Source organism: Cornus florida, unplaced genomic scaffold, assembly GCF_030987335.1.
Source record: "Cornus florida cultivar Cherokee Brave unplaced genomic scaffold, ASM3098733v1 CherokeeBrave_3.0.0_Hap2_Chr05, whole genome shotgun sequence".
Taxonomy (NCBI): Eukaryota; Viridiplantae; Streptophyta; class Magnoliopsida; order Cornales; family Cornaceae; genus Cornus; species Cornus florida.
The window spans coordinates 63292355-63315297 of NW_026775575.1; the positions used below are offsets into that span (position 1 = coordinate 63292355).

Below are 22943 nucleotides of genomic sequence, written 5' to 3' on the forward strand. Positions count from 1 at the left end.
GCCATGTGTATCACACACCTTTCATCTATGCTAGAAAATAACTATCATTCATTACCCTGAACCAATAAGTTTCATAGTCATAGTCATTAGTCATGGTCAATATACATTTGCATCAAGTCTTTTGATCATCGCAAAACTAGGTTTCATTCGCTAGACTAATAAACATTTATAATATCATTATAAGAAATTAAGAACAAAAAGTCATAAACAAACAAAATAATTTCAAGGATTTATGCAATTCACGTATACATATTTTCATTTCCCAGTCATCATTAGATTAATTTACTCTAATAGATAAAAGCATGCTACAATAATTTTCAATCAATCCTAATAGGCAAAGTTACGTGTATATATAAGTATACAATGCAAGATTAACTTGCCTGGGGTATAGTTAATTCTTTATTCTTATGCGAATGCTCGATTACCGTTCATTCTCTCGACTACTGCAGAAAGGCACAATGCCATATCTTTACTCTCTCTGGGTCTCCTTCCTATCACGTTATCGTGTTAATTTTTTTTTTTATAAAATATAACATAGTGTAAAGTTATAGAGATATAGGGAGTCAGGTGAGATAATGTAGCGATTGTAATTTTAAATTTAAATTACTTAATTAACACTATCTCAATATCTCGTTTAAATTCAAATAGAGATAACAATTTAATTAAATAAATATATATATAGATAGATATATTTTTACATGGGTCTTACATTTGTACTCAAACAGATGAAGGTCTCCGGCGCCTCATGTCTGTTGTACACCTCAATATTAGATTCTTCGTGTCATAAGGGGCTCTACTAATTTTGTGCCATTTGCTTTGCAATATTAACTTCGTCAACCTTGAGTATGATAAGGTAATTAATAGCCCCTGGGGTTTGATGATGGTGGTAAGGTAAGGGACTGAGTTCTAATATGTCCCAGTTTCGAACTCCAACACTCCCATTATAACCCCTGATTTAACTGCTACTGTCGTTGTTGGGTCAGTTACAGCACCCTCGGTTTGTAGTTTGGGTGGATCTAAAGGACCCTGTCTAAGGAAGTTCCGAGTTCCAAAAAAAAAAAAAAATAGTATGTTGAGGCAATAAACCAATATATATACTGTAGTGGTAGCAAAAGAAGAATGCCCATAATAGATTCAAAAAATCATCACAAGCAGAAACCTTTTCGACATGCAAATTAGTCAAGTTGCCCAACAAATAATGCATGGTACTCAAGTACAAGAAGAAAATAACAATCTTTCTATATAAACCATGTCATATAGATCTCTAATCACAGGAACACCCTTACCTCGCGAAAACTACTTTAGTGCTATTGAAATATCGAAGACATGGTATCACCGACTGATTAAAAACTCGAATATATTGGTCTCACCCACTAAATAAATATACTTTTACTTATGTAATAAAATATAATTAGTTGATCCCATTCGTGACATGGTATCACCAGAAGTCTTCCTCACATAAACATGTTACATGTGGTGGTAGTAATGATCACACGAACAAATTACCCCATGTCAACATGTGTAAAATGTGGTAATTGTAATGTTTCCAATTTTCACCATTTTTCATTTTCTGGAATTTTCTAAATTTTCGAGGGTATTTTCGTCTTTCCTTGTTTTGCATGCCGAGCACCGTGGAGTGTGCCGGGTGTGTTCGAGAGTTGATTGAGGCATTTCTTTGAGTTCAGGTCTCCTAAAATGCAATGGTTGCCATTTCGGCATTTTTCAATTTTTCGGGCTGGACGGTCCCTGGTGGGACCTGTTACCAGAATTGTTACATACGGGGTTTTTGTTTGGGTCCATTTACATCATAATCATTTTATTTAATATGTTATATGAGGTTGTGAATTATTAAATGTGTATATACAATTGTGTGGTGTAAAAAGAAAATGAAAATAAAAGAAAAAGGAAAAAAAATAAAAAGAAAATTTTATTTAAAAAGTGGCGGGACCTCCCACTTATCCTTAAGTGGCAAAGAGGCCACATATGGCCTCACAATTCTCTCTCTCTTTCTCCCATAACTCACTCTCTCTCCCTTTTCTCATCTCATTTTTCTTTTTTTTTCCCATGTAAAATTTCAATTCTTGATTTCTCCTTCATCATTTGGTATTTTTGAGTGCTGTTTGCAGTAAATTAGAGAGCACGTCGTGATCTACGATTTGATCAGAGAAATTCATCAGTTGGTACACTTTGGAATTTCGAAATCTAGGGCACAAAATTGGGGGATTTTGCAATTCTTGAGGTAGGGGTTTCTATTCCATAACCTCTTGGATTTTTGTGAGTCAATTCCTTATTATTCGTATTATTACATGATTAATTTGTGTTTAATTCATACAAACTTAGCTATATGTTGTATATGAGATATATTTACATGCTAAGTTGATATCTAATGAAGAACTATGTTTAAATGATCATGTTTTCATGCCTATTGTGTTGTAAGTGATGAATTTTGTGATTAGAAAGCATAAGATATATTTTTAGAATTTTTCTTTTGATGTAAAACATGTATATTGTTGAATGTTAACTTGATGAGTATGGATTTCTCCATTTGCACGGCATTGAAATATATATGAGACATTCATGCATTGCATTGGGTAAAGAATTGGGAAAGTTGATTTGAAATAAATGAAAGAAAGGGGATTTTTGGGAAAAAGATTTGATAAAAATAGTTTTGTGAAAAACCCGGTCACCACAGAGTTACCAAAGGGCCGTGGTGTTAATATAACCTAGAGGGAACTAGGGAAAATCACCCTAACGTGATTGAGCTATCTGGGCCTCAAATGACGCCGCGGAGGTACCAAGAGTCAAGGACAGTAGCCAATCATTCTCTCGTGTTGCTGCGGAGTCAACAAAGGACAGGTTATGTTAACGATTTGAAAAGTGATAGATGGTTTTGAAATGGGAAGCAATATAGCACAGCATTGCATTTCATGGCACGATATTATTTGTTTTTAGCCGGAAATTGTATTGTATTCTTCTTCAGTGTAGCATGATCTCGCTTCTTTATTTTTTATTCATTGTGTGGATTCACGGGGCCTCAAGAGGTGTGTCTTAAGTACTACCTACTGAGCAAATTTTGCTTACCCCTTATTATTAACATTTTTTAGGTCACGGGAAGAAGGTGGTGGATGACATTCCTCCACAAGCATGAGGGAGAACTTGAAGTGTGTTTTTTTTGCAACCATTTGTAGACTTAGGCCATCATTTTTGTAAAGCAACATTTTGATATATATTAAAAGTGTTTAGCATGGCCTTGTAAATTTAACTATAAGCCTTTGGCCTATTTGATGTAAATTTGGGACAAAAGTGTTAGGGCCTTGTATTAATTTTTATTTGAATGGAAAATGATGTTGAGACCTATTAAATTATTGTAGTAAGTTACTATGACATGTAGATCACTATTTTGCCTTGTGTTGGGACAGGTTTTGAACTTGGATTAAGGTCTCCAATGGACCAAAGGAGTGCCTAGGTGCACAAGTTCATGATTTTAGGCTTTCAGGGCATTTTTTTTTTTTAGTTTCTAGACTTGGGGAACTGGTACCACATTTGGGAACCGGTTCAAGGGGTACTTGGTTCATGTTCTGGGCTCTCTATCCATGTGGAACCGGTACCAAGATTTGGGAACTAGTTCCAGCCCTCCAGTGGGCATTTTGCCCTTCATTTTTTCTCCAACTTTGATCACTTAACTTCAGACAGACATAACTTCTTCATTCCAAACCCAAATAGGGTCATTCTTGAGTCCATTTTTAAGGATTTTGAGTTAGCTTTCCAATGAGACTAATCGTATCCTCGAACTCCATTCATGTCAGGAGTTATGGTCGTTTTAGTGAGATAGTGTCGGAATTTTTCATGAACCGGGTAAGGGTACTTTTGGGAAATCACATCCAATGACTGTAGAACTTCTTCAAGTGTCATGCAATGATTAAGAATGATTATTTTAAACCTCATTTGATTAGTTTAAGGATAAATTACTCTCTCACAATGTAAAATGACCATTTTACCCCTAGTGTGTCCTCGGGTTTGGTTAAGGACCCGGTTAGTGATCTGGACCCCAGTTTGGGTCGCTACAAACTTGGTATTAGAGCAATGGTTCGAAAACTATTAGGACGATGGGTAGAGGCCTACCAAGGGTTGTGTGGACGGGTTATTTGCATTGTCTATGTGTTTCTGTGTTAAAGTGCTTAGTTGCTTGAAAGCATGTTTATCTGCTTATTTGCCTACGTGACTATGTGCTTACATGTTTACAGTTTTTAAAGATATGTTTCCTTGCTATGTGTTCACACGTTTATATGTTTATATGCTAAAATTTATGCTACATAGCCATGTATGAGGAATAATTAGATGATCTAACCATGTAAATGAAATGTGAAAGTAAATGAAAGCATGTTAATTGTGATAAGATGACAAGTATAGGGAGTATGGTGACGAAAAGTGGTAGGTATATGTGTGCAATTCTAATTTAAATGTTAAAGTAGCAAGTAGTGAGCACGGTATGTGCAAGCGTATTTGTATGGTATTGTGACGGTTATTTAAGCATGGTTTATGTAATCATTTTTCTTATGGAAGATAGGGTGTTTAAAATTTTTTCTTAAAAATGAAGCGACACGATTGTATCTTGGTACGGGGTACGGTATTTACTTATGTATGTGTTTATGTACGTTTATACGGTTGAGTATAAGATGGTTGTTAGTACGGTAGAGCTCATGTTGTGGCATTAATAGTTGCGTGAGTTTTGACCTGAGTAAACGAGGAGCTTGGTTGCTCCAGGATTTTAGGTGCCAGTTCTTATCGATGAATGGCTTGGTCTTTTAGCTTGTGGGTTGAGCTATTTGGTATGCAATCATTTTTATTTTTTTGTTGCATTTGTGCGGTGCTTAAGGCCTGTTTGGTAGCTGTTTTCCTTTAGATGTTTTTCTTGTAGGGCTTCATTTCAAGCCCAAAACATGTTTGGTAGCTATTGTTTTGTTTTAAACAGTACTAAAACATTGTTAAAATTTGGGCCCAAAAGTGAAACACCAAAATGGTGTTTTTTGTTGTTTCAATACTGTTAGCCCAATAAAAACACTGTAGCGGAGGAAGTAAGTTATGTCGAACACTGTAGCGAAGGAAGTAACTTTAAAAGTCATTTGCAACATTCGGCCCTATATTTTCTTTCCTCTGAAACCCTAGGACATCTGGCGATTTGGGAGGCGACGAAAATGAACCTCGCGATATTGACTGTAAAAGCAGAAGCCGCCGCCGAAGAAGAAGTAGCAGCAGCCGCCTGTGGTACCTTTCTTAAATTATTCTCTATTTTTTACTTTCTTTCATAGCGATGTATTTTTTGTTTTATCTTTTACCTTCCTCTATTCAACCTATGAGGCATCTGAAGGCTGTTTTGTAGGAGGTACCTTGGTAATTAGTGAACCCATCTACCAATTCCTTGTTTGTTGTTTTGATTTGAGTCTAGTTCCGCTTCTTGGTCCTTTACAACACTTATTATTTTTTTTCCTGAATGGGGTTTTTTTTATAAATTTTTTTCAAGATAATACAATTATATGTGTGTGTGTATATATATATTAATTTTGATCATTTCCAATAGCGCGTCTTAGGCAAATGGGTATAAAGTTTTCTTCTATGATAAGGCAAGAAAGAGAGAAATTTAAGTCAAAGTAGAAACCTATCAAACCTGATCTGCAAATCTGACACTACAAGAATTTGGGTTATTGGTGACAGTCCTTTAGGGACAGTAGGAAAACTGTCCCTAAAGACACCCTTTTTGGTGACACTATATTCCTTCCCGTCCCTAAAAGACCAAAAAAAAATTAGCGCCCCCTCCAATCTGCTGGCGGCAAACCTTAGCGCCAATTTTGGTGAAATTATAAATTTTTTTAATAAAAAATTATCAAAATAGCCTTTTGGGACGGTAATGTTACCGTCCCAAAAGGATATTTAAAGTGAAATTATATTGTTTTAATAAAAAATTATCAAATACGCTTTTGGGACGGTAAGTTACCGTCCTTAATTAACTGTACATATATAAAAACGCCGTAGTTTTTGTCAAGTTAAGTATATATCTATATATATATTTCTTATTCGATTTGTCTGAAGGTTTTTCTTAGCCGGCCCTATCTCGATTTCTTCTTCCGTCCTCTCTCTCAAACTGGTTTGTTCTTCCCCAACCGATCTCTTTCTTTTCAATTAAGTATAGATCTATATATGTAATCCATGAGGGATCACTCTGCTAAATTTCTTATGCCCTAGGTCGATTTTCTCCTTCCGTCCTCTCACTCAAACTGGTTTGTTCTTCCCCAATCGCTCTAATTCAATTCAATTGAGAGGCAGCAAAGTCCGTCCATCAACAAGTCCATTATCTTCTCACAAACCCTTCTTTTTCATTTTTGAATATTCTTCTTATGGATTTCGGTGTTGTAAGTGTTAGATGTGCTAATCTTCTTGGTGATGATTAAAGTGTCTTTAGCTGTGAATCGAATATTGATTGAATTTGTATTCCGAAGTTGGAATGATTGTTGGCAAATTGATGTCTAAGATGTTTGCATGGTGGTTTAATTCTTTTTTCCTTCTTTTGTTTCGATCTTGGTTCTAAATATCTCAGATCGGTATATCCTTGGAATTTCTCAATAAGCATCTGAACCAATAAGCATCCTTCTTTTAATTGTTATTATTTTATTTATTATTATTTTTCCCTAATATAGCAGGTTTTGGGTTTAGGTTATATTTCATTTCGTGATTCCTTTCTTCTTTCTTACCCACGACATCAGGTCTTGGTGGTGTGCGAGGTGTGGCTTAGGGAAGAGCACGATGGCTGTGGTCGATTGGTGGTGCGGGTGGTGCGTTGGTGGTTGATTGGTGGTGCATCGGAGGTTTGGATAGTGGTGGTTGAAGGGTTGGGCTTTTGTAAGTTGTAAGTACTTTAAACCCTAATTTCCCTTCTTGTTCTTGTGACGAAAATTCGCACAAAATCAGACAAAGCTTCTCTCTCATAACCAAAATAATAATCGTAGTGTGGGTACATGGTACTGTTATAAGAAAATATTTTTTTTCAAAGTATAATGATTTACCATAATTACATGGTCTTCCATCTTTTCTGAGAAATTATATTAACCTGTAGGCTATTTTGAGTTTAGAATGAAATCCCAAGGTTTTAATTATCCATGTGAACTTACACCATGTAATTTGATTGACAGTTGATGAACATTTGTTCAAAAAAAATATCTAGTTGAAATCACATATTACATTACAAGTTTCCAATAGAATTAGGGTGTTTAGAGGAGGCCTTTGTGTGCTGAGTCATCGTAATATTAATGGTGATGGATGGATATGCCGTGACCCAATCTTGGAAAAAAGTTGTTATTGAAACTCCATCTTTTATTACAGTGGATTTGATTTTGCTGAGGAGCGATGAATTATTGATTTTCTGCTGGTTCCAATTTTTATTTTTTATTTTATGTGGCTTTTTTATTTTTTGCTGAGGAGCGATGAATTATTGAAACTCCATCTTTTTTGTTCTAGTCATAGGACGTACAACACAAGCCTAGCTCAATGGAAAAATGCCATTTTAATGGACTCACCACATAAGTGCATGTGTACTACTATTATGCATTAATAATGTATCCCTTTAGTTTTAATTTTTGCACTTCTATTATGAATTAGCTGTTTCTGGTTTTAAGAGATTATGCAGTTTTCAAAATTGATGTTGTCTTTATAAAAAATTTCCCTTGTTATTATTATAGAAAGTACGCAGGAAAAAGAAAATATAGGCACCATACAGTAAGAGAGAAATATTTAATTTTATATTATCATCAAATGGTGAGATTGATTGATTGATTGATATTTTCCCTACATGTTTAAGAACAAGAGGTTGGTCGTTGAAGCCCCCAAAGAAAAAAAAAAATTATATGTGCCTTTGAATATATTTAATTAATTATTTTATAAAATAGAATTCCGGTAGAGTTTGGGACGGGTTATATTAAACTTGTTGGCAAAAATCACAATTTATGGACGGCTGAGGTTGGCATCCATGTGAGAGATAAAGAAGCATTATTGAAATATAAAACGTGGAGGGAAATTCCAGATTATGAGAGACAGGTCTGCTATGACCATTTTAAGGTAATGAGTTCTTTTATATTCTATATCTTTTTTTTTTTTTTTTTCTTAAATGGGTATTTGTTTTTTATAAATATTCAAAAGAGGAACAATTACAAGAGGAGAAAATCTCCATTACATGTCACAAAGTGGAATTAATGGGTATTTGATTTTAGGAGTTTTTTTTTTTTCTTTTAAACATAAATCTGGAATTGGAATTTCCTAAATTGCATATTCACCCTCTGTTTAATTGAAGAGAAAATCTAATTTGGAATGAATTTATCAAGACATGTACTTTTTGTTTTATACAGTATATTTCAAGAACTAAAAACTTGATTAGAGTAGACTAAATAGTTAATTGGGTTCAGTCGTGTTGCCCTTAAAGTTCAATGAACGCCCATTTTGCTACTTCTAAGGTTGCAATCAGTAACATTAATCACTATTTTTCTTTCTACTATTTGTTCAATAACACAAGTGTGTAACAACCCTTTACGGTATTTTAGTCAAGCTGAAGTTTGGTACCACAAGGATACAAAAACACTTGATGCATTTAAACAAGATTCTCAAACAATAATACAGTAATAAAAGAAAGAAAATGGTGGTGGGCTGAGACACGGAATTGGAAGCAGATAGGCTGGACCAGTCACTATTTTTCTTTCTACTATTTGTTCATAACATAAGTGTGTAACAACCCACCCTTGAGGACTTAAGCTCTCTCTCTATATATCTACATATGCATACATACTAGCCTATAGGACTTAATTTCCCTTCTCTCTCTCTTTCTCTCTCTCTCTATCTATATTCTAGCTCTTCCATCTCTCAATGGCAGAGTTCCTGAACCAATCTTTTAGCAAATTTACCCTCAATTCAATCAAAATAAAATCTGAAAGGGGGACTATGATACAAAAACTGCATTTAAGACCAATCCGATGTGCGGTAACTGAAGATAAACGGTGGACTGTTGTTAAGAATGGAAAAGATTCATTGAACATCTGCTGAGTTGTTAACGGGATGTGGCAGACAAGTGGTGGTTGGGGAAGAATTGACCAGGACAATGCAGTTGATGCTATGCTTCGATATGCTGATTCTGGGCTTACTACTTTTGATATGGCCGATATATGTAAGGCATTGAGGCACCTCAGGGATATGACTTAATTACTAGTCTATATGTGTGATCAAGAACACGTGGTTATAACATGTTCTCAACTTTGTTAAAAAGATTTTATTGTCATTGCTTATTTTACTAATACATCGCTACAACATAATTTGTTTTTAAGGTGAATCAGAAGAGGGTAATATTAAGGGACAGTTTTAGCGTACTCTGCACACCCTTGCATTTAAATTTTCTCCGTTAATCATTTTCAGTGTATTATAAGGGTTCTTTACTGTTACACAATAAAAGATAAAGATATCAATCACATATATGAGGGGTCCAGGGAAGAACTCTAGTTTAAGAAAGTGAGATACCACTCTCTTAAAATACTTGTTTTGTTGACTTGTTAGTTATTTTTCATATTTTCAATGCTATTTGTTTTGTGAATTATTGTGCTCTTTTTACCTTAAATTAAATGTTCATTATAAAGGTGACCTTTGGAGTGGATGCACATGACAATGAAACTGATTTCAAGCGAGTAACTAAGGAAATGTCCGAACACTTGAGGAAATATAGATATAAATTGAAGAATCATTTTGACAAGCATCTTCCAATTTAGAATGCACGCTTGCATCCTTATGGTATTATTGATATTGATGTTTGGGGAAAAATGTGCGATTAGTGGACGTCACCAGAATTTCAAGTTCGTATTTTTAACCACTTGCTTTAAATTAGTTGAAATCATTGATTATGATGCATTGATTGACTAGCTATTTAGGTTTCTTAACTTGTATTATTGTTTGAATTGCTATGTAGAAAATAAGTGACAGAAATAAAGGCAACCGTTCAAAGAATAAGATTCCTCATGTTTCTGGATCGATGTCTTTCGCCAGACGCTATAATGTTTATGTACGTAATATTTATAATAATTATTATAAAATTTCAATTTATTATCCATCTAAATCACATTTTGTGTTGCAGCTGAAAGAAAGTCAAGAAAGGCAAGAAAGGCAAAACGAAGAAGATGAGGAAGTTGAAAGTCTTGAGAAAGGTCCCGCTATTCGCATGTACAAGGACACGCATTTTAGGGAAGAAACTGGATGGGTAAGCGAGATAGCTAAACAGAACTACGTAAGTTTTTTCCTCCATTTTACTTTCTTTTTATTTTTCTTAATGTGTTATTATTGCCATCTTGTTTGATAATAAGATTGTGTGTGTGTGTATGTGTACTCAATTAGTTACAGTATATATACTTATATGCAGAAAGGGTATATCTAAATTAAAAACTTTACAAATTAAAAGAATCCGTGTGTAAAGTGGTTTCAGTACAATGTATATGAATTGGGGCGTTAAGAGTGGTAATTAATCAGATGGGAATTAGGTCTTTTGCTTTGATTAGGGTTCCTGTGAGACGACATCATCTGCGAATTAGGCTTTGAAAACAGAAATGAGAAATGAGAACAAGAGAAATCATGAGTGTCCTGTGATATTACTTTGCAAAATACCTGTACAAGACCCAATTATAACTGCTAGCTTTCCTGCACAGACAAATAAAAATAAAAATAAAAATAAATTAAAAAAATCCCTGACCTTATATGCGTTGCAAGTGCTAAAATGCATACTGTTTATCGAACTCTCTAGTTTTAATTTTCTATTACTTCTTGTTGGCATAGTTCCGACCTTCATAAGAATCTATGCAAGTGTAAGACGCCTGAAAAAAGTGGATTAAAGAAGAGATTCCCATGGAGTATGATACTGAGGATAATTTCTCCCCAGTTGCATTATTCATTATATAATCAATATAACAATTGTGAGAAAGAATATACATAAGAACAGTAGACTATAATTACACAAGGTAAAATTTACAAGAACTTCTCTTTTTCTGTGGTTGATCAGAACAAAATTGACCATGCCCTGTCCCATACAGGAGTACCATCTCACAGATCAACTAACTGCAACTGGATTTTCATTTTTCTTGTCCTCGAAAGGAAAGTAAGGGCTCGAAGAAAAAATTTTGGGAGTTGCAATTCTTGGTCATTCTCCACATAGAGTCATCCTTTGGACCATGCGGTGAGGTTTCTTGTTTTCAACTTTTTTGGAGAGGTTTTATTGTTTGTCGCCCTCCGGTGCTTTCTTGTCTTTGGTAGGTGTGGTTGACTCTGAATCCTCAGCTTTTTGTTGCAGGCTCCAGTACATGATGCTTGCTGTTAGGGTGAGGATCATCTTCTGGTTCACCTGTCAAACACAATCAAAATTACAGTGTACTTTAACACTGAATTTACGTATTAATCCAATGTGAAATGTACCAATTTCTTATTTCTCAAACTTCCTGGTCATATTTAGGAAACCACAACCAAAATTATTCTATTTTAGCTGGTGATGGCTAGAACCAACCATGAAATGTCAGATGACAGATTGACATCTCTACCAACACTTAATATGTATAGTGATGGGCATAATATAAACCTTCGCCAACCCATTGATAGAATGATGAGGTTAACCAAGTGACACCAGTTTCCATCAATAGGAAGACTATGGGTTAAATCAATCAGATGAAGGGTGGCAACAAGTTCAAGAGGCTGGGTAACTACCATTAAAAGTTGATATCATCTAGGGAGTTGGTATTTGACAACTACAACCATTAGTGCCACTGTAACACTAACACCTACCAAATGGAGTGATTTCCAAGATGTACTTGTGTAGTGACTGAACCTCTGAGCGATCAAGTTCAAAATGATTATACTCTTACCTCAATTATGTCCTCAGGCAATAAGAAAATGGAGCACCCAAGCTTTCGAGCAACACTGATAATGTAAGTTGCATTCAAAATCTTATCCTCGTCTGCCATTACAATAACATCAAGTAAGATGCTTCCAATCATATTCCTAGACTAAAAATATCATAATACTTTATATAAATTCGAATCACGGGCTGGCTAAAAAGCTAAAACTGAAGCAAAATTGGGGAATTCAGGGTTATGCTACCAAACTTCAGAATCTGCAGCTAATTACCAACAATTTGAAAGACAAAAAAGAAAAAAAAAAAAAAAAAAAAACAATATCCACTGAACACAAACTGAAAAAATAAAATCTCCCTAGTACAAAGAACAATATACCAGTTTCGCCTGAAATGCAATTGGTGGCCGGCAGCTGCGAGGGCCGTGAGGCTAGGGGAGATGGGAGGCAGCGGCGAGGGCCATGAGGCTGGAGGAGATGGGAGACTATCGCTGATAGGAACCTGAAATGCGATTGGTGGCGGTGGCAAGCGGCGGCGAGCGCCGTGAGGCTGGGGGAGATAGAAGACTGGCTATGTAGATATTGAGTGAGAAATTTATTGTAGTTTGAATTATTTATTTTAAAACTTGAATTGGAAAAAGTGAAGGGAGTTAATTCCATTCATTTTCAGCTCTAGTTGCTTGCACTTACACCCATTTGTCCTTTATATGGTGCTAATCTAGACCATGATATTTTGAAGGTATTTAGTTGCATATGTTTTCCGAGATATTATTCTAAAGTTTGGCTTCTTAGGGTCAATTTTAATTAAAAAAAATTGTGTGTTTTTTTTATGAAATTACATGAATGTCCATTTTTTTATAATGTTGCAATTTTAATGAGATTAAATTTGTCCAAAAAAATGTAGGACAAGCTGTGGTAGAAAGTTTGTTGGCAACATAAAATATGTACTGAGATGCAGAGCTTCCCCATCCACTGGAAAACCACCATGCCACGGCATGAAACAGGAAACAAAAAAAATAAAATTTATCAAATAGTAGCATGCAGGGTTTGTTGACTTGGATCACAATAACAAATTTATGAAATCTCTTGAAATTTAAGAACTTCAATATAACATTATTAATTTTATGTGTAAAACTTGTATAGTGTTTCTACTAAATCTTATTATAACAAAAGTTCAAGTGAAATCATGGAAATGTGATCAATTTATGACAAGTTTCAGAGAGATATATGCACAAAACAAAATTACACATTGAGTGGCTGTCTTGTGTTGTGAGACTGCTGTGTCCTTTCCTCTCTATTGGCAAACCATTGAACTGTTCTTCTTGCAATTGGCAACCATGAATTGGGGTGTGTGTGCGCGCTTCATTATTGTTAATTACACTATTAATGTAGCTACAGTTAGACTGTTTTTATCAGATCTTGATCACAATAAACTCACGTCGTCTAATAAATCAGGAGCCAAGATTAATAAATTAATCAATACATTAATGCTTGACTAAGTATATTAATTTTCTCGCATGGATATATAAAATATATTCTACTTTAATGAAGTCAGATTCCCACTCTTGTATTTGAAAAAATGTACATCATTTGTTTATTTCTTAAACTAATTAAATGACAAAAATATCTCTCATAGACTAATATGGAGTACCTATTCTCTTATTTGTGAAATTGAAGACAATAATGCTAAACAACATACCAGTATAGCACATTTATTTTGTGTTTTTTCCTACTATCAGTATTGAAATGAAAATAGAATACTGCAAATAAGGAAAATAAGCAGGAACTATCAGTAGAGTAAAAAAATGCAAAAAAATCAGAAAAGTGAAGAAAAGGTGACCATAGAACTGAGAACCTTTCTTTAGTTTAGAATGAAAAAAGTTGTCCAGTTATTGATTGCAATATTACTTTTTTATTGACTTATTGATGCTTAACACTACATTAATCTTAATTTCAGGAAGCAATGAAAAAGAAGTTTTCAGAAGTTTCTCACAATTCTGATGGTACCAGTCTTATCGTAAATGATGTTGAGATAGTGGAAAACCAATTAGGTATCAGAAAGGGATATCGTCGTGGGTTCAGAAATGGTTTTGTAGCTCCAAGCCTGCGTTCATCCTCATCTTTTGAAGAGGCTTCTAGAAAAAGGGTGAAAAATGTTGAAGAAAAAAATGCAAAACTTACGGAGAAAGTTACAAGTTTAGAGGAGAAATTAGATACAATTCAGAAGCTACTTGAGTAGCAACAACACCTCCTTGAGCAGCAACAACAGCAGCAACAACAACTCCTTGAGCAGCAACAACAGCACCAACAGCCGCCACCACCATGGTTCCACCAATATCAACATTCTCCATCACATTCCCAATAGCAGCATACCCCGCCAAGCTGGTATCAACAGCCGCCAAGCTGGTATCAGCAACCACCAACAAGCACCTGAATGAACTATAAAGACAATTATTTTGGTAGATATATTTTGGAACTTTTTGATGGCTAGCTAGCTGATTTCTAACTATTTTGGTACGTGTATTTTTGGCCTGCATTTTCATGATTTCATTCAGTTTAAAATAATGTTTTAATTTTTGAGGATGTTTAGAACCATTTGATGTTAAAGCAGCTAGAACATACTTTTAGTTGTTTACAAAATTGGAGAATTTGTAGTTTCATCATGAGATTAAGAGCTTGTTTGTTGGCACTTTATTATTGTGATAATCAATTTTTTTCTTTTTAGAATGATGTTGTGGATGTATGTATTTTTTAGTTCCGGATGTTTTCGTTTAATAAGTTTTTCTAGAACACAAATTCAGCCGAGCAAAAACCAAAAAAAAAAAAAATAATAATAATAATACAAATTTAATAATAATAATAAAAAAATCAAATTTGGGACAGTAAATCATATTAGGGACAGTACAAGCTATGTCTAATAAGTATTGTAATTAGGGACAGACAACAAACTGTCTCTAAAATATCGACTATTAGGGACAGTAATTGTCGTCCCCGATAATGAATCAAAAGGACTATTAGGGACAGTAAATACAGTCCCCAATAATAAATCAAAGGGGACGGTATTATTTGGGACAATAAGTCCGTCCCTAATAAATTGGCCTATTTGTGACAGTAACTCCGTCCCTAATAAATCAAACGGGGACGGTCTTATTTGCGACAGAAAGTCCGTCCCTAAAGGTTGAACTTTTTAGGGACGGGCAACTTTTACCGTCCCTAAAAATCTTTTGGGACACAACTATTAGGGACGGTCGACTTCGATCATTAGGGACGGTCTTAGGACTTTTAGGGACAGATTCGACCGTCACTAAAAACCTAAATTCTTATAGTGTGATATGTCAACACATAGCTCCCATACAAAACCACCCCAAAACAGTTTTGTAAATAAAACCACAAACTGCAATTCTATAAACAAAACCACAAACCCAGGATTGGTAGAGGTTGGCACGCATTTTATAAGGATAACACACTGCAAGTGGGAGATGTTTGTGTCTTCGAGCTAATTGAGGGAGATTATTTTGTGCTGAAAGTCTCTGTTTAGAGATCTATTAATTGAGTGATAGTTTGTTACTGCTTTGTTAATTTCATGAGAACACAATAATATCATCAATTGCATGATGGAGATAGCTAATTTTCAAGAGGTGGGTGAAGCTTCTCTCTATGTATATGCTTTTGTATCTGAAATTTCTTTGGTCGTTGTGATGTTTTTGATGTTCATTCATTGACAAAGGCTAAACTGTTTATTGTATAAACAAGTTGAGGCCATTGCCTCAGCTTCCCCGAACTTCCCATTTCCGAAAAGGGGGGATATGTTCTTAGAACTGTTAGTTTGTATGAGTGAGAGGACAAGGTAGACCTATATATACACTATTCCATATAATGATTGGTGACATTGATATGTTTGTTTATAGATTAAACAGGCTGTATTAAGACATAAACAATGTAAGACATATCTCACAAATTTTTTTTTTTTGAAATATTGAAAGATGGTTTCCCACTAACATGTTAGTTTCATTTAAGGGAGGCCATGAACATGTCAAGATAAAGTAGGTAATATTTCTGTATTATCAAAATTTAATCATTTATATGTGTGTGTGTGTGTGTGTGTGTGTATATATATATTAATTTTGATCATTTCCAATAGCGCGTTTTAGGCAAATGGGTATGAAGTTTTCTTCTATGATGAGGCAAGAAAGAGAGAGATTTAAGTCAAAGTAGAAACATGTTCTTGCACCTCACAACCACCATTTTATTTTATGATGTAAATTCTGCTGAAGATTGCTTGCATGAATCTGTTGTTTAAATCTTTGTTTTTTCACAATGACGAGACAACTGAATCTTACAGTAGTTTATTAAGATTGACTTTTCACTAGGGTGAACATAGTGGTTGCAGTTCAATCCATGTTTAATTTAGAACATTAATATTTAAGTGGGTTGTCTAAGTGAATGTTTGAGCAATAAAAGGTTAGTTTATATGTTTTAGTCAATATATATTATTTTTGTTATTATTAATTATAGTGTTGTTATTAATATGTTAGATGGATATGAATGTTGAGAATGTGGAACAATGCGGTGATTATCTCACATTTAAAGGAGAAGTGGCTGAAGTTACGAAGGATGAAAAATTGTTATGAGATGATTCACTCATTGAAAAATTCATGAATATTATAGTGGAAGAAGTTAAAGCTGGCAATTGTAGTGGCACAACATATAATTAAAGTGGTTGGAATAATTTGGTAAAAGAAATGAAGGTTCAAACAGGGAGAAAATTTGGTTTAACCCAACTTCAGAATAAGTTTAATGCTTTGAGGAAAATTTATTTTGAGTTTAAGAAATTATTATCGGAGACTGGCGTGGGATATGACCATGAGACGGACTTGGTTATAGTTGAGGAAGAGAGATAGGACATGTTGTGCAAGGTTAGTAATTTAATTATTAGTCCTAAATAAACAATAAAATCTCGTATATTATTGGTTATGAGGTTAATATTGTAACAAAATTTGTAGGTTGTTACGGGTGCAAATAAGTTTCGTAGGCATGGATGTAAGCATTTTGACAAGATGTCGACTATATTTGGGGACACATATGCAATAGGGATGCATGCCCACCCATCCATTACAGCACCCCCCTCAATCATTTTGCCCATTCCCAATGATGACGATGATGATGACATACTGTGTTACATGCAGTATGTCAGTTAGGCACCCATATCATTGCCCCTCCTGATTTTTCTGTGATTCCGAATAAGATTAAAGGGTCTTCTAGGTTTTACCCTTATTTTAAGAATTGTGTGGGAGCTATAGATGGAACCCACATTCCTGCAACTCTGCCAGTAGCTACACAACTTTCATTTCGTCGTAGAAAGGGTCATACTACACAAAATGTAATGGCCGTATGTGACTTTGACATGAGATTCACATATGTGCTAGTTGGGTGGGAAGGCTCCGCTAATGATTCGAGAATTCTAAAAGAGTGTATTGAGAATGAGGCAATGAACTTTCCAGCTCTACCACCAGGTATTATTATCTTACAAATTTACTTAATGTATGGTTAGTTTATCATAGTGTATATATCTTTATGTATTCTAAACATGGCAGGTAAGTATTATTTGGTGGACTCAGGGTATGCCAATAAACTTAGTTATTTGGCCCCATTTTGAGGTCATACTTACCACTTTCAGGAATACCATAGGAGTAGACCACCCCTTGGTCGAGAGGAAGTGTTCAATCATAAGCATTCATCTTTGAGAAATATAATTGAGCGATGCTTTGGGTTGTTGAAGATGAGATTCGCTATTTTGAAGTCAATGCCTCCTTATAAGTTTTCAACACAAGTATTGATTGTAATGGCTTATTGCACATTACACAACCTCATTACAAATCAATACCAGCCTGATGATTTATTTGATGGTGATGATTCTCCTCAAAGTGATGGTGAAGACGATGAGATTGTTAAGCATGTGCCTCCGGCTCAGCTTCGAGAAATGGATCAGTTGCATAATACTATTGCTGATCGAATCTGGAATTCTCTTGGGCACTCTTGATCTTCCTGAAAGTGATGGTATGTTTTTTCTTTTATATGTAATATATTTGTTGCCATTGTGGGCTTGTAATATGTATATGTAATATATATCATTTTTGCTGTTACTATTTTGTTTTTACTATTACTGGTTGATATTATTGTTAACATTTTTCAACTTAAATTCTACCATTGCAGATGTGAAGTGTGTTGATACTTTCTTGAAGGTGATGTGTGCTGTTATGAAGATGATGTGTCCTACTATTGAAGTTTGTTCCATGGAAGTGAAATTTATGTTTTTTGAAGTATGTCTCCTGTAAGATCTTCTGAGTTTTTCTGATACCTTCCTAACAGTTAAGAAAAACATAAGGAAATATCTTTTTATTTGTTAAGCATCTTTTTCTTCATTTTTGAATCATATTGTTGAAATTTGTAAACAATGAAGTGAATTGTGTTTGAACTTTGAATTATATCTCCTGTTTAACTTAATCTACTGTTTAATTTGTTCTCAATTTCTTTGTCATTTTTCCTAATACAGAAGAATGAGCATGATTTGAGAAGCTTCTTTGCAAGCTTCCATTCTAGCAGGGTGCTTTTTTTTATGTTATGACTCCTTGATAGATGTTTTGTGAAGTTTGACTCAAATAGATGGATTATAAATGCAAAAGGTGATCTTAATATCTAAATCATAAGAACACAGTAAAAAGATGATACTCTACATGTCATCAAGACTCAAGTTGATGCCAAAACATTGGTCTCGGGATGAAAAAAAATAAGAATTTTGTAGTGTAATTAATGGGAACCAAGATTTTGCACAGATGAAGGCTTTCTATGTCTCTTCCTTAATATCTAGATCATAAGAATACAGTAAAAAGATGAAACTTTACATGTCATCAAAACTCAAGTTGATGCCAAAACATTGGTCTCGGGATGAAAAAAAATAAGAATTTTGTAGCAATTAATGGGAATCAAGATTTTGCACAGATGAAGGCTTTCTATATCTCTTCATTTTTCTTTTTCTTTTTTTGTTGCAAAAAAGATGTGTTTGTAATTTGGTCAGGGTTTACATTTCCTTATAGAAGAGAAGGCAAGAGTCTATATTTTGGAGTTGAATTCCCACTAGTGCACACTTATAAGAGCTGAAAATTCTTATTAGAGCTGTGTAGTATTTTTTTTTTTCTTCTTTCGCTAATGCGCAAAATGAGCAAAATGAATAAAACACAAACCTATGGATAATCATCACCAAAGGAATAAACTATACCAGGAAATTTCAAATAACTTGAAGTGTAGTTTCAGATCAAGATAATATGCAAAATGGTTGAAATTATTAGTTCAATTACTAAAACTAACATTCTACATTTTCGCTGAAGTAGTTGCTTCTGTAATAACACTTTGGTTATATATATATATATATATATATATGTTTGTGTTTAAATTTTAATATATTTATTAAAAATATATAGACTATTTATATAGAAATAAAATTATAACTATATTTAAAATTTATAAAAATAAATTAAAAACAATGATAACCAAACATGTTTTTTTTTATTTTTTTTTATTATTTTTTTTACAACAGTTAGAGTTACCAAACATGTTTTGTTTTTAAAATTCTTGAAAAACATAGCTTACCAAACATGTTTTGCATGTTTCTGTTTCTGACATTTCCACAGCAAAACATCGTTCCCAAACGTGCTTCCAATTTTTGCCAAAACACTCTAATAGTAAAAGCATTGTTTCTGCTTTAGCCAAAAACAAAACGCCAAAAACAAAACGCATGCCAAACGGGCTCTAAACTAAATGGGATTGCACATATGACAAGTATACACGGCACAAGTATACTAAATGAAATCTACACATGTGAAGTAAGTATACGAATTCAAGTATACAAAAAGGGATATAAATACATGAAGCAAGTATACGGTTCCAAGTATACTAAAAAAGATCCAAATACACAAGGCAATCACCAATTCACAAACTACAAGTAATCCATGATTAACAACTTGGAATGGAATGCGAAATCAAGCCAAATAGTGAAAGGACTAGGAATACTTGGTTACTGACCAAACAAGTTGTTCTGGGCTATTACTCCCATAAGGTACTACCTAGTGCGCCATGTATAAGTGATTCTGGGCGATTACTCTCACAGGGTACTACCTAGGTGCGCTTCATATGACTAAAGAGACTCTTGTCGCCATACTAGAGCCATACTCTAGCCATCATATGTTCCTTTTCCTTACAAGCCTTCCAAAATCAAAAGTTTAAAACTTATACAAAATCAATAAGTTAGACCAAACTTATACAAATTCAAATAATGTCTAGGAATCAATTTACATGCACAAGTTGTTGGGAAACGTGCTAGTTTTAAAAACTTTTCGAGGGATTTAAATTCATAGATCTTGATTCATCACATAGAGACAAGTTTTATGCAAAAAATAAAATAAAATATGATGTATTATTCAACTAAAAGATTGAATACTTACATCAAGGTTTGAGTAAACCTCAGATCTCTCCTCTAAAGTGAATGTTCTCACTTATTGTAGATCCCTTTTACTAGACATCTTTTCCATGGATCTCCATCTTCTTGGTAATGGTCTTGCCTTTAGGAATCACTCATAAGCCTCCATGAATGACCTTGGAAAACTAGGCTTGTGGGAGCCTCCATTAGATGAGAACATAAACCCTAATTTTCTAGAGAGAGAAAATTTATTCCTTTTTCCTTCTCATAAAAATCACCCCCTAAAATATACATAGACCATGTATATTTATAGGCAACATAAAAATAAAGAAAAGGAAACAACAAATCCTTCTCCATCTCTAATTCATATGTCTCAAATCTAATATGATTCCAATATCAAGTTGGGCTATGAGTGAGAATCCATTGGGCCTATTATTTTATTGGCTACAATGAATTAATAATTGGCCCGGTCCATGGACCCAATTCAATTAATTCATAAATTAATTTCTACTCCACTAAAAGAAATTAATTGAACTCCAATTAAATAATAAATAACATCTAAGTCAATATTGCACTTTGACCCCTCTATGTATAATTAGTTATCGGATAAATATAGCCATTAATCCGACTACTTAATTAATATATTTATTTTGGTACCTTTGATTATTTCTGACTCGATCACAATAAAACATTTGTTTGACAAAAATAATAATTTAAATAAATAAATATATAATAAATCATTTTGTCTAAAAACACACGAAGGCCTTCGAATTTACTTTGTGATCAACCATAATCAATACAAAATAAATACAAGTAGCAATGATGCAAATATTGAAAATATAACCCTCTAACTATTAATTACATAACTACCCAAAGTGTCGGTCTAAGGATCCCGAAGAATCCGCCGAACAAATCAAAGTAATTATTAATTAATAAAAGAGTCTATACTTTTCTCATGCTTAAGAGTCAAATGCCATGACGGTGATAGGGAGTAATTGCATACGACAGCTCTCGCAATATATCTCAACCTAACGCGGATCCAGTTCAAATCTTAATTAATTATGAGTCCATCCATAATTACCGACTATGAACAATTTATAATTACTATTTATATATCATGCATTGATTGTCATCACATACATATATATAAATATTTCTTGTAATTAACTGGACACTATCAATTTCATAGTGAATCGAAACATAATACATTGAATTCACCAATTATATAAATCATAAATATTTCAGATATGTCAGGAACATATGTCAATACAATCCAGATAGGAATTTGCTATGCCAGGGCATATAAATCCCAACAGCTCCCACTTGCCCTCATAGCCAATTCAAATTGCACCTAACTCCAATGTTATCCAGATGATGATCAAAATTATTGATCAATGACACCTTTGATAATGGATCAACAAAGTTGTGTTCCAATGCAATGTTTTAACTACAAGTGCATTTTCTTGCCGGACAATATCATGTAGAACATGATACTTCCTCTCAGTGTATCTTGTTCCTCTATGGAACCTTGGGTCATTGGTTTGGACTACTTCTGCACTATTGTCACAACATAGCTCAATAGGCAGGCTAGTATACTCCACAACCTCTAAATCAGTGAGATCAAACTAATAGGCTTCCTTTGCCGCCTTTAAGGCTGCAATATATTCCACCTACAGGTTTGAGTCAGCAGTTGAAATCTGCTTAACAATCTACCAACTGATCTCCCTTCCATTAAGTGAACTTACACTGAGTCATGAACCTCATAGTATCTACTTCTGATTGAAAATCAGAACTAGCATACCTGACTAGGACCATATCATCACATCCATAAATGAATATGATATCATTGGTTCTCCTTAGGTACTTAATGATATTTTTCACAATAGACCAGTTGTCAAGTCCAGTATTGGACTGATCTCTACTGACTATCCCTACTATGTAGCGGATGTCCTGTTCGGTATAGACCATGGCATATATGAGACTCTCATATGCCGAAACATATTGTTCCAGTCCCATTTGCTCAATCTCCTTTGATAGTCTTGAAAAACTACTTATTAGAGAGAGCCATCCATATCAATAAAGTAAGAACTCATTCTTTGAGTTATGCATACCAAACTTGGTCAAAACTTTATCAATGTAGGATTATTAAGATAAGCCTATTTTCCTTTTAACCTGATCTTGCAAAAGCTTGATCCTAGGAATATAGCTTACATCTTGAAAATCCTTCATTTAAAAGTAATTGAACAACTACCTTTTAATTGATGACAAAACTTCCACGTCATTATAAATGAGTAGGATGTCATCAATATATAGAATTAAGAAAAATAATGACATTCCCTTGTACACTCATGATTTATTCACTAAGAAATCTTCTGGTATCTTTTTGTAGATTAACTTGCCTTCCATAGGAATCACCCTACTAGAAAGTTCTACAAGATCCCAGAATTTATTAGAATACATAGATTCCAACTCTGATTTCATAGTAACTCACCAAAACGATCTGTATCCACATCGGTTCACGCTTCCGTGTAGCTTACTGGGTCCAACTCATGTTTAACAG

At 34.1% G+C, this 22943-nt stretch overlaps 1 protein-coding gene across 1 annotated transcript; it reads right to left on the reverse strand.

The window, feature by feature from the left end:
* Positions 1 to 10897: 10897 nt before the first annotated feature.
* Positions 10898 to 12038, reverse strand: LOC132310186 (fimbrin-3-like). The gene is made up of 2 exons (XM_059808399.1): positions 11925 to 12038; positions 10898 to 11410 (listed from the first exon to the last, which is right to left on the reverse strand). Exons 1-2 carry the CDS (start codon positions 12021 to 12023, stop codon positions 11282 to 11284), a joined length of 228 nt encoding a protein of 75 aa, XP_059664382.1. The 5' UTR covers positions 12024 to 12038; the 3' UTR covers positions 10898 to 11281.
* Between the last annotated feature and the right edge of the window lie 10905 nt (positions 12039 to 22943).